General features: G+C 37.2%; 1 protein-coding gene across 10 annotated transcripts in view; it reads left to right on the top strand.

Moving 5' to 3' along the window:
• KDM6A (lysine demethylase 6A) overlaps positions 1-12,855 on the top strand; it is a 236,587-nt gene that overhangs the window by 92,406 nt on the left and 131,326 nt on the right. For all 10 annotated transcript variants that reach the window (XM_010388418.2, XM_010388415.2, XM_010388414.2 and 7 more), the window contains exon 4: positions 8,216-8,265. Coding sequence is in view for 8 of the 10 variants with exons in the window: in XM_010388415.2 (XP_010386717.2) it covers positions 8,216-8,265 (50 nt within the window). In the remaining 2 variants the exon portion in view is untranslated. The remainder of the gene's footprint in view (positions 1-8,215; positions 8,266-12,855) is intronic.

The raw sequence follows: 12,855 nt of genomic DNA, 5'->3' as shown, positions 1-12,855 counted from the left end.
GGAGACTTACTGGCCTTGTTTTTCTGAAGACAGCCCTGTAATTCTCTGCCCTGATTCATAGTCATCTTTTCTGTGTAAAGTTTTCTGAGCTTGTCATTTCTCTTGAGTTTAGTTCCTTTAAAAAAAAAAAAAAAAGGCTTCTGTTTCTATAGTAGAAAATGGTAGAACCTCTTTTGTGTGTGTTTTGGGCCGTGGTTTTTCTTACCCTTAGTTGTCATTTTGCTCTCATCTACTTTCTGTCTTACAAGAATTCCAAAAAAAAATTTTGGTCTGAAGATGGTATAATTTGGTAATCATTTATCTTTTCTGTCATTCCAGATGAACTTGATGCAGAAGGAAAAAAGGCTTTGTAAAATATTTTCTTAGCCTTTCTGGCTGGTGATATGAATGAAGAGTTTAAAAAAATATCCTGTTACTTTATTTGGTCATTTTGCTTGTAGGAATTTATTTTAAGTCTTAAAATAGTAATTAGATAGGGGATTGTGGGAAAATGGAGGCTCAGTGCAGTCAGCCTATTGTTGTTATATTCCTCAGTAAGGAGTTTCCTTTATGTTCAACAGCTTGGAAAGGTGGAGGATAGAACCGGTATTGGACAGAAGGAGAAATTAAGCTGTGACAACCTTTACTAACTTCCTGGGAAGCTCTGGAGCCAGAATGGCGCTTGAGAGCTATACCAAGTTGGGCCAAGATAGCCAGGCCTTTATACTCCAATTATTCCATATTGAACATGGGCCAGCCTGAGAAGAATTGTGACCAGGGACAAGTTGGCTCTCTGCAACTCAGGCAGCTTCTGTAGAATCTCACAGATAGAGGCTTTCAGCAAGCAGGATTCCCAGCAGTTCTTTCTTGAAATGGGATGTGAGTGCTTCTTTACAGTGTCTACTATACCTCCTTTCTACTCCTAACTCTAAAACTAACCTATGAACCTCCTAAGCCAAATGGCTGATGGGGCTCTCAGACAGCTTATAAGCCTTAAACCATGGAGATGATGCAGTGATTTCACTTCTTCAGGTTGGAGGACAGCCTGAGAGATACAGAACCCTGGGCTGAAGCACAAGCGTATATATTTAGATGAATATATGTGGTGGATCTTAGGAGCAGTTAATAGAAAATATGTGTAAATGTCTATAAATATGTGGTAAATTGTAGGCGAAGAGAGTCACTGAGTTAAATGAGTTGATTAAAAAATCAGGTAGCAGCTGGGCACAGTGGCGCACGCCTGTAATCCCAGCACTTTGGGAGGCCAGGGTGGGCAGATCACCTGAGGTCGGGAACTCTAGACCAGCCTGACCAGCATGGAGAAATACCATCTCTACTAAAAATACAAAATTAGCAGGGCGTAGTGGTGCATGCCTGTAATCCCTGCTACTCGGGAGGCTAAGGCAGGAGAATCGCTTGAACACGGTAGGCAGAGGTTGTGGTGAACTGAGATCGCGCCATTGCACTCCAGCCTGGATAGTAAGAGCGAAACTCCGTCTCAAAAAATCAGGTAGCAGATTACTTCAAAGTACACGGCAAAATTATAAACAGATAGAAATTATGAGGCGAGAGACTTAAAGGATAGACAGTAAGAACTTCAGAAGTAAAAAATTAGAGGAGTGTAATAATCATTCCTGACATGAATATGAAAACCTTGAAACTCTTAAAAATTGTTTCTTTGTATTTTTTAGCTGGAAGTTTTCCCAATTATAAGTTCCCTGAAATTCTAGCCATTAGTAGATTTTTCTTCCATTCTTCCTTCCCTCAAGTAATTGGTCATTTGTTGCATTTCTGTCACTTTTGGACAAAATATGCTTTGGTTGTTTCAATTCTTAAGCAGTTACAAATGGCCAGGGCAAGTTACATGCCAAGAGCTGCCAATGTGGAGAAGCCTTAAGTTAGAGCTTGAAGAGTTTTCTTTCTCTTTTTGTCTTTTGTGGGTCGAATGACAGTACTCTATCCTGGAATATTTATAGTATAACAACATGAAACATGTGTTTTCCAATCATAGATTTTGTTTGGCTTCTCCAAAATTGTCAAATTTTTAATCCATTTTCTGTAATCATTCTAAAACAGGTTTTAAGCATTATATGAGGATGTCCAAATAAATGATTTCCCTCATTCTGTATTAAGGACTTCAGAAAATTCTAGTTACAGTAGACTACGAATTTTTTTTATGGATAACCACGTTAAAAATTTCTAATCTTTAACGTTAGATTAGATTAGAAATCTTTAACGTGGTTGTGCTTTGGTCAAAAGGATTTTACTAGAGAGTAAAATTTTACTAGAGAGTAGGATTGTGCTTTGGTCGAAAGGATTTTACTAGAGAGACTCTGTTGAGGTGATGGGTACTTGTATACTGCATCTTTAGAGTTTTAATGATTTTTTTTCTGATTAAGAAACAGCGTGTTAAGATCTGTCTTAAAACAAGATGCTAAGCATAATGAGGGTAGAGTATAATTGTTGATAAAATGTGTACACGAGTAGAAAGATCGCTCATGGAAAAAATGGAACAAATGCTCATGGAAGAAATGGCTGAGTTACAAATCTGTTCCTGCCATTTAGAGTATTAACTTTGTGACTTTGAATTTGAGCATTCATATTTATTTCTCAGTTCACCATGTTTTTGTATGGATGCCATGTTTCTCCCAACTGATAATTACATGGACTTCTTTTTAAATTTTTTTTATTTTTTCTCTTTAATTTTTTATTTCTTTGGGTTTTTTTTGTAACATCTTTTCACATCACGTGAACTTCTTATGCTTCAGTTTTATTTGCTTCAAAAGACATCATACTACCTTTTTAAAGGTTCCCCAATCCTGAAAGATAATTTTATGAAGCCAGATGATATATATAATTAATCAAATTATTGAAAGTATGCCCTCCAAAATTGTGGAAATTCTATAATATCATTAAAAGGGCAATCTCCAGGTTTGATATGGTGACTGCACAAAATTGTCAGGGACCAAGTCTTCTGTTCAGAATGTTTTTAGGCACAAGTATTAAATACATGATTCTAGCATAAACAGAGGACATTTATTACCTCACATAATAGGAAGTTCATAGGTGAATTTTTCTCCAGGCATGGTTTGAAGTCTAGAAGGATCCAGTTACTTTTCAGTCTGTTCTTCTGTGGGCTTCATCCCAAGATAGTTCCCTTGTGGTGGCAGTTGGTAATATATGCTTCCTTGTTCACATGCATTAGTAGACAGAGAACCTTTTTCACGTCTGCCATCTATAAATCAGTGGTGATTGGGCTGCCTGAACTCATGTGCCCATTTCTGGACTAAAACAATCACTGAGATTGCCAGGAAACCAATAACCTTTTCGAATCAATAATGGGGATTGAGAGTGTGGTTAGAAATGAATGTGAGAATATCAGCCACACCATTGACTACACAAACTCTTGCTTGACTATTTTTTTTTTTTCTACAGCTAGTTTGATAATTTGGTTTGTTTTTCTTTTTAGAAGACCATTAATTAATGACCTCATGCATGAAGAACTAGGAAATGGGGGATGGCTTAAAACCAGTTCTTCACCACAACTGGCAAAATTTCTCATAGCCTAACGTCCTTCCAATGATAGGTTGGTTGGCATCATCTTTATGCAAAAAAGATGAGCATTATTCATATGTAAAAGTTACTTTTTCAAATACGTGATGATGTTTTTGGGTAATGTTTCTGTAATTTGAACATATTCAGAATGTTCTTTATATGATATTTATATATATTTTGGCGATTTACAATAACATGAAAACGTTTCATATAGAATTTTAGAAAACATTAACTTCCATTTTTGGTATATCTTCTTTTATTCAGCATCTCATGTACTGTAAGGCCAGCCAAGAGAAAGGAAGAATAGACCCAAAGTCAGGCGAGTAAGTTTATTGAACCTGCCGGCTGCTCCAGCACAGACAGAGGAGGCAGCCCTGAGCTTACAAAATGAGGGGTTTATATGGGGGAGAGAAACCCTGGGGTCATTAGTTGGTTAACTTTGCCATATATCAGCTTGTGACGTTTATGGAAACAGCTAGATGAAGGAACTTAGAGGAGGGTATAGGTAAAGTTTGTTTTATGCTTCTCATGACCTCCCCCTGTGTGGTCCTGGATGGTTTGTAATTGGGGTTTGCTTATCGCAGCAAGGTTTGATAAGTGAAGTCTGCTGCCTCCACTGCGGCACCTGGATAAGGGCTTAGAAATGTAAAGAGGCTTGGGGGAAGGGTGAATGGCACAGAGAAGAGTTGCATTAAGGGGAGGGGTGGGCAGTACGGAGGGGTTTGGGGGGAGTGTCGACAGTACCAAGAAGCTTTTTTGGGGCGGTTTGTCCCCAACGTATATAATCAGAAGATAATGTTTTATTTACTGCTTTGTTGAAGAAACAACTTTGTCACTAGTGAAGGGTAACATGCAGTATGTTGCAAAATGTTTTTTTTGCTAGTTTCCGATCCTTAAATTGAGCAGTGTATTATACTTAAGTAGAATGTCTAAAAACCTATATATGGTTTAAAGACTATTGAAATTGACACCTGTCTTCCTACTCTACAAGTTAAGAAATAGAATGGTACTGCTACCACCAGCCTGTGTTCTCTCCAATTACATCCTCCTCCCTTCCTCTGTAGGTGTAACCTATGCCTGGCTGTGATGTTCAGTGTTCTCTTGCTTTTCTTTTCTTTTTAAAGTTTTTTTGTCTCTCTTTGTCTCTCTTTGTCTCTGTCTCTCTCTCTCCCCTTTCTCTCTCTTTCTCTCTCTTTCCTTTCTTTCTTTCCCTTCCTTCCTTCCTTCCTTCCTTCCTTCCTTCCTTCCTTCCTTCCTTCCTTCCTTCCTTCCTTCCTTCCTTCCTTCCTTCCTTCCTTCCCTCCCTCCCTCCCTCCCTCCCTCCCTCCCTCCCTCCCTCCCCCCTCCTCTCTCTCTCTCTCTCTCTCTCTCTCTCTCTCTCTCTCTCTTTCTTTCTTTCTTTCTTTCTTTCTTTCTTTCTTTCTTTCTTTCTTTCTTTTTCTTTCTCTCCCTCCCTCCCTCCCTCCCTCCCTCCCTCCCTCCCTCCTTCCTTCCTTCCTTCTTCACTGATGAAAGTATCCCTGAATAAGATATTGTTTATCTTTGGAAAGCTGAATAGCAGGCACGCATTTAGCTATGTAAGGAAGGGGCCATATTGTCACTATTAGAGGAGGCTCTTAGGAGAAGTAAAACTACACAAGAGACTCTAGTGTTAATAGTGTGGCTTCTGGTTCCTCAACAGTTTACCAGAGCCACTTTTGGGGAAGGCAATGTGCTGGGGCATGTGTGACTCTTGGCAAACATAATACCCATAATTAGGACATGTGACATGACCAATATGAACCAGGAAAATCTGGTCAGAAATGTAATCAGAGAGAGTGGGTTATTCAGAAGTAAGTCAAATCAGGCCGGGCCTGGTGGCTCACGCCTGTAATCCCAACACTTTGGGATGCTGAGGCGGGCGGATCACTTGAGGTCAGGAGTTCAAGACCAGCCTGGCCAACATGGGGAAACCTCGCCTCTACTAAAATACAAAAATTAGCCGGGCATGGTGGCAAGCACCTGTAATCCCAGCTACTCAGGAGGCTGAGGCAGGAGAATTGCTTGAACCTGGGAGGCAGAGGTTGCAGTGAGCCAAGATCACCCCACTGCACGCCAGCCTGGGCAACACAGTGAGACCCCATCTCAAAAAAAAAAAAAAAAAGTAAATCAAAGCAGAACACTTAACACTTCTGGGAACCTTCTTCACATCATCTATTTTGTAGAATATAGAGGGGAGAATATAAACTTTATCAGAACATGGTCAAGAAAAAGCCAAACCCAGTTAAGAATCTGGGCCAGGTTTATCTGGATACTTGGTCCTCAGGTTGAGAAGAGGTTACAAGAATTTTAATGATAAGTCTCAGTGAGTTGGATCTGGGGCATAGCTGCTGTCCTGGGATCACCCTTTTTCTTCATCTTGGGTATTCCCATGGCCTCTTGTATCTGTTGTGTCTCCTGCTTTCAGTAGACCATATCTTCTTCTTTCTTGGTATATACTCTCCTTTAAGGGGAGCATATTTATCACATTTTTCTTCAGGAAAGGTATTTGGGAGATAATTTTCTTTGGAGACTTTGCATATCTGAAAATACCTTTATTTTGTCCTCTTAATAGATCGTTTGACTGGATATATGATTTTAGGTTGGAAATAATTTTCCTTCAGAATTTTGAAAACATTGTTCTATTGCCTTATTTTTAGAATTATACATCTGTTGTAGGACCCTTCAAACTACCAACTCATAGCCTTCTTTTCTGGGAATTTTTTTGGAATTATTTCCTGAATTTTTTTTTTCCTTTTATTCTTTCTTTTTGGGACTCTATTATTGATATGTTAGACCTCCAGGACACAGTTTTTCTAATTTTCTGTTTTTGTCCTTTTTGTTTATTTTTTTGAGAAATTTCTTCAAATTTCATTTTAATCTTTTTATTGAATTATGCATTTCTCCTATTATACTTTAATTTACCAAATTTAATTTTTTTCTATAGCATCCTGTTTGTTCTCCTGCACACATCCCCTTTCCACCTCCCTCAATGAAAACAATATTTTCCCTTATCTAAGACTAGTAAGAATTTTTTGAATTATATTTTCTCCTGCATAGTAGTCATTATTTTTTGTTTTAGGTTGTCTTTTTTTGTGTTTGTGTTAGTTTCTTCTTGGTTAGAGGCTTTCTTTAGATGTCTGATAATTCTTAGCTTTCCATATTTCATGATTGGAATAATTGAGAACTGGAGGCTCTGAGCATGTGATTGCGGGTCTCTGAATATGATTTCCATGGCCTTTTGATGGAGAATCTCTGTATTTATTTCGGTCAGATTGCCTAAACAACATCAAGTGTTGAGTGAGAGAGTTGAGGGAGCCAATTGCTTCTCAAATAGTTTTTATCCTGGTCTTCCGTATCTTAGATTATGAATTGTAAACCACAAGTTAAAAAATCCTTTTGTAGCTGATCAGAAAAATATTATTCCCCCATGTTTTCATCTGGTAGTTTTATGGGCTTCTTTTTTTATCTAACTCTTTAACGTATTATTTGAATTATTTTAGTATATGATTTGAGTTACAAATTTTACTTTTTTGCTTACTTATAAATACTTGGGTGCTGGTTACATTATTAACGCCCCACTGATTGGAAATGTGCTATTATTTACTGTGCTAATTCCTACATATATCAAGTTCTCATTTGGGGCTTTCAGTTCTTTTCTGTTCCATTTCTTACAACTTTATGATAATTCCAATACCCAATTGAGCAAGTTCTCTTCATTATGTCTAATTGTTTTCTGAACTCTCTTTGCCTGTTTAATTTTATGAAAGCTTTTCTCATAATGTTTGCAGTTTACTTCTATTGTACCATGTCTAAAATTCATAAATTGGTTCATCTCTAAATATCCCCAGCATATTAGAATGTATCTGAGCTGCTGTCACTTTTTAATCCTGCTTCAGTGTCCATTTTACTGCCTTTGTCTTTCGGGTGTCCCTCAGTCATACCTGTACTTGTGGGATCAAATAAGTGCTTAGCTTCCTGCCCTAAGAGATTCTGATTTAATTGGTATGGGATGGGGTTTATTCATCAGTGTTTTGTTTTTTAAGAAGGGCACTCTCTACCAATTATAATGTATGTATGTATGTAATTTTCACTTTACTTTTTTATGTTCACTTCACTGAATTTTGAGGTTGACAAGAAACTACTTTTAAGTTTTTCAGAACCTTTTATGCCTAAAGATGGTTTTGGTGGATGGGTTGTCCTATTTTGTAATTGAGGTTGAGAAAGGTAATTAGGGGGTAAGTTTTTTGTTGATTGCAGGAAAGGAAGCATCACAGAAGAAATAGTTCTTTTGCTCTTTGAGGTGGTCGAGTTGTTAGCCATTCTTGGAAGTGAGGTCTCTTGTGAGAACAAATGATCTAGCACATTCTGGAGTTGCCTTGGAAAATGTTAATCCTCTACCATTTGATCTTTGAGGAAAGTCAAGTTGATCTAAGGGGTTAGCCTAGATGCTGTTCAACTGCAGATCTGAGATTTGACCATGGTTTTATGTTCTTGAACTCCTGGGGGGGGGGGGGGCCAGAATTTTAAGTTGTTTGGTTTGAACTATCACTGTTTACTGGGAGGTGGGTGTGGTGGGAATCTTGTTATAATGCTTGTTAAGTATATTATTGACTTTAAAGTGAGAAATAATTATGACTCAAAATTATTTTCCTTCTTTCAGCATTATCTGCATACCAGAGGTACTACAGTTTACAGTCTGACTACTGGAAGGTTAGTGCACATTTGCATGCTGATTTCATGTTTGTGTTTTGGGCAGATTATTGCCAGTTATATTCAAAATGAATTGAACTCTTGCCTTTTTTTGTTAATTACTTAAAATATTGCTTCTAGGGGAAAGGTATTGGAAAAGGGTTGAGAGTATTATTTATGCTTGTGCTGTCTTATGTGAATCTCCTTGTATTTTATTAAGAATTAGAGGCCGGGTGCAGTGGCTCACGCCTGTAATCCCAGCACTTTGGGAGGCTGAGGCGGGTGGATCACGAGGTCAGGAGATCGAGATCATCCTGGCTGACATGGTGAAACCCCGTCTCTACTAAAAATACAAAAAATTAGCCGGGCGTGGTGGCTGGCGCCTGTAGTCCCAGCTACTCGGGAGGCTAAGGCAGGCGAATGGCATGAACCCGGGAGGCGGAGCTTGCAGTGAGCCGAGATTGCGCCACTGCACTCCAGCCTGGGCGACAGAGCAAGACTCCGTCTCAAAAAAAAAAGATACCTCTGACACATTTTACTGGTCAAATATAATGGAATTGTGATAAGTAAAAATCAAGCAAAACTAAACAAATAACAATAACAAAATGATTCCTTGATTTTCTTTTCTAAAGTTGGTACCTGGGAGTAAAAGAAGGCTGAAGATGTGTATATCAGGCTAAAATGGGAAGGTGTAATGGGAAAATTATGATAAACTCTTTCTTGGTGTACTCTGTTTATAATTGGAGTTTTGAGGAGAGCTAAACTTAACTATTTTTTAGAAGACCTACCTAAATGAAAGACTGTGCATAGCAGTGAAACAATGAATCATACACTTACGTATCTTAATTTAAGCAGTGATTAAATTAAGCATGATCTTCTACATCATGTTTACTTTTAAGTTTATTGAACAGTGAGTTTTTTTTTTTAGTCTGAATTGCCATTTCAGATTTTTTTGTGGATTTTATTTTTCTGTTGGTTAATTTATCTTTCTTTTTGAAGTAGGTACTTATTCCAGTCTTATATAGACTGGCTTTGTCTGTCAATAGTCAGCCTATGCAGAGATTTTGAGAACACTGTGTAGAGATTTTAGATACCTATATCTATATCTATAATTTTTTTTCTAAGTCTTTTGAAAATATCTTCTCTAATCTCTGGCTTTTTTTTTTGAAGCTTTATCAAAGTATAATTCACATGCTATAAAATTTGGCTGTTTTAACTATACAAATCAGTGATTTTTGGTAAATTTTCAGAGCTGTGCAGCTGATAGAGGGAGGAGGCAGACAAAGGTCTCGACAGATAGGGAAGGGTCCCTGGAGAATCACTGATCCACCCAGCCCACAAGTGTTTACACCAGATGTTTTCTGCAGATAAGGGAACCTGCACAGGGGGCTTTCCTGGGCATGCCTGCAGTGGACTGGAGGTCCCCATACACTGGGGGAACAGGGTGGAGCCACCAAGAATTTGCACCTTATACAGGGGAGGATCCTGGCCTCTTCAGCTCACGTGCTGGGGCCCTGGTATTCAGTTTGTGAGGTGGAAACCTACTGGCAGGACCCCCTTTCTTTGCTGATAGCTTTCCTTTTGCTTAATAAATTTTGTCTTCCTCACCCTTCAATGTGTCTACATGCCTCATTCTTCCTGGTTGTGAGACAAAAACCCAGATTAGCTCAGCTAAGGGGCAAAAAATCCTGCATCACAGCCATCATCACAGTCTTATTTATCTCCCTGGAATGGAACCTCATGTGTATCCCCAGCCTTGGCAACCATCAATCTACTTTCTGTCTTTTATATATTTGTCTTTTCTGGATATTTCATATAAATGGAATCATATAATATATGGTCTTTTGTGGCTGGCTTCTTTAACTTAGCATATGTTGTCAAGGTTCATATATGTTGTAGCATGAATATTTTATTCTTTATTTCCTGATAATATAGTCACCACTCAGTATCTGTGGGGGATTGGTTTCAGGACCCCTCATGGATACCAACATCCATGGATGCTCAAGTTCCTTATATTAAATGATAAAGTATTTGTATATCACCTCTATGCATCCTCCCATATACTTTAAATCATTTCTAGATTACTTATAATACCTAATAAAATGTGAATGCTGTGTAATTGATTGCTATACTGTATTGCTTTTTAGTTTGTATTATTTTTTATTATTGTATTGTTATATTTTTCCTGAATACTTTTGATCCGCAGATGCGGAACCCATGGATACAAAGGGCTCACTGTATTCCGTTGAATCAGTATAACACAGTTTGTTTATCCTTTCATCAGTTGATGGGCATTTGGGTTGTTTCCACTTTTTGGCTATTGTGAATAATACTGTTGTGAACATTTGTGTACAGGTTTTTGTGTGACATAATATTTTCAGTTTTCTTGGGTAGGTACTCAGAAATGGAATTGTTGGATTATAGGGTAAATCTATGTTTAGCATTTTGAGAAATTGCCAGAACTTTTTTTCCCTATGTCTGTACCATTTTACATTCCTGTCAGTAATGGTGTGAGGGTTCCAGTTTCTCTATATCCTACTCAACACTTGTAATTATCTACTTTTTGAGTGTACAGTTTTTTTAGTGTGCCTAGTGGGGTAGAAAATAAAGTTTTAAACTTTGATGAAGTCCAATTTATCAACTTTATAACAACTTTTTATTGCTTGTGTTTTTACTGTTGTATGTAAGAAATCTTTGCCTAACTCAAGGTCATGAAGACTTACTCCATAGTTTATTTATTCAGGTGCTTCAGTGCTTTGCTTTTACAGAGTGCTGCAGTAAATAGTCTAGTAAAAGTGTCTCTTTCTCCATATATAGTTTTTTAGAGATAAGGTCTTGCTCTGTTGCACAGGGTGGAGTGCAGTGGTGCAATCAGAGCTCACTGCGACCTTGAATTCCTGGGCTCAAATGAATCCTCCTGCCTCAGCCTCTCGAGGAGCTGGGACTGCAGGTGCACACCACCATGCTCAGCTAATTTTTAAATTTTTTTTCCAGAGATAGAATCTCACTAGATTACCCAGGCTGGTCTCAAACTCAATTACTGGCCTCAAGTAATTCTCCCACCTCAGCCTCCCAAAGTGTTGGGATTACAGGTGTGAGCCACTGCACCTGGCCTGTCTTTTAATAGTTTTGTTAGTGATTCTTTAGTATAGATTCCTTTAAAAGTGGGATCATTGTGTTGAAGGGTATTTGCTCCTTTGGGATTGAACCATTTGCATTTATTTCAACAACGTATGCAAGTGTTTGTTTCTTCTTGGTCTTAATCAAGAACCTTTTTGTCAGCAGACTTGCCAGTTTGATAGGTGAGAAGTGGTATTTTATTATAATTTAAATTTACATTTTCTTAGTTGTTAGTGATATTGAACTTTTTAAAAATTGAAGTGTAAAGACTATTTGAATTTCTTTTTCTTTGAAATATTTGTTCATGTCTGTCGCCCATTTTTTTTAGGTCATTGTTTTCTTTTACTGTTTTATGTAGCTATATTATATATATTAGGCATATTTATCCTTTATCTGTGATATTAGTTGAAGCTACTATTGCCCAGTTTGAGATTTGTTGTTTTGCTTTGCTTTTGTGTGTTTGTTTTTGCCTGTGCAGAAGTTTTCTATTTCTGTGTAGTCAGATTGATCAGTTTTCTACATTGCCCTTATGTTTTGAATCATAGGATGGGTTTTTTCCTCATTCCCAGGTGTTAGAGAAATTCACCCACATTTTCTTTCAGTATTTGAATGGTTTAATATTTGACATTTAAATTTCTGATCCATTTGGGTTTTATCCTTGACTTATAGTTTGAACAATATTTAAGATTATCTTTTATCTTATGGCTAGTTATCCCAAAAATATATTTTTTAAAAATTCATTTTTTCCTCTACTGATTTGAGGTGTTGCCTTAATTGTATACTAAATATTCGTATGCAGTTTTGTCTGTGCATTTTGTGGCATGTTTTGTTCATGAACTAATACAAAAGTATTTTACTTAGAGAGATTTTATAATATGTTTTAATGTATGGTAGTGCTAGGGCACCCTTTCCCTACTGTTCTTGCTTCTAGGATTTTCCTGGCTGTCCTTGGTGGCTTGTTTTTTCAAATAAACTTTCTAATTAACTTGTCTAGCTTCACAAAAAATACCTGATAATTTATTTTCTGTAGCTTTTTTGAGATATATTTAACATTATTTTAAGCATTTTTTGAGATATGATTTACATTATTTGAGATTTGACAACTTAAATAGTTGTATAACCATTACCATAATCAAGATACAAAACATTTCCATTACCCAAAGTGTTTCCTTGTGCCATTTTCCTACTCTTGATCTCTGGTCCCAGGCAACCACTTACCTGCTTTCATCCCTCTAGTTTTGTCTGTTCTGGAATATCATGTAATGGGGTTTAAACAGCATATATTCTTTTTGTTTTTTTATAACTTTCATTTGGCATGCTTTTATTGAGATTCATCCATGTTGTTGTATCAGTAGTGTGTTGTTTTTCATTGTTAAGTAGGATTTTGTAGAATGGATATGCCACAGTTTTTCTGTTTATCAGTTGATCAGATTGTTTTCAGCTTTTGGTTATTATGAATAAAGTTCTGTGAATATTATTTGTCTTTGTGTG

This window comes from Rhinopithecus roxellana, chromosome 7, assembly GCF_007565055.1.
Source record: "Rhinopithecus roxellana isolate Shanxi Qingling chromosome 7, ASM756505v1, whole genome shotgun sequence".
NCBI classification, from domain to species: Eukaryota; Metazoa; Chordata; class Mammalia; order Primates; family Cercopithecidae; genus Rhinopithecus; species Rhinopithecus roxellana.
The sequence above is the reverse complement of the archived record's forward strand: the minus strand, read 5'-3'. Positions and strand labels throughout refer to the sequence as shown.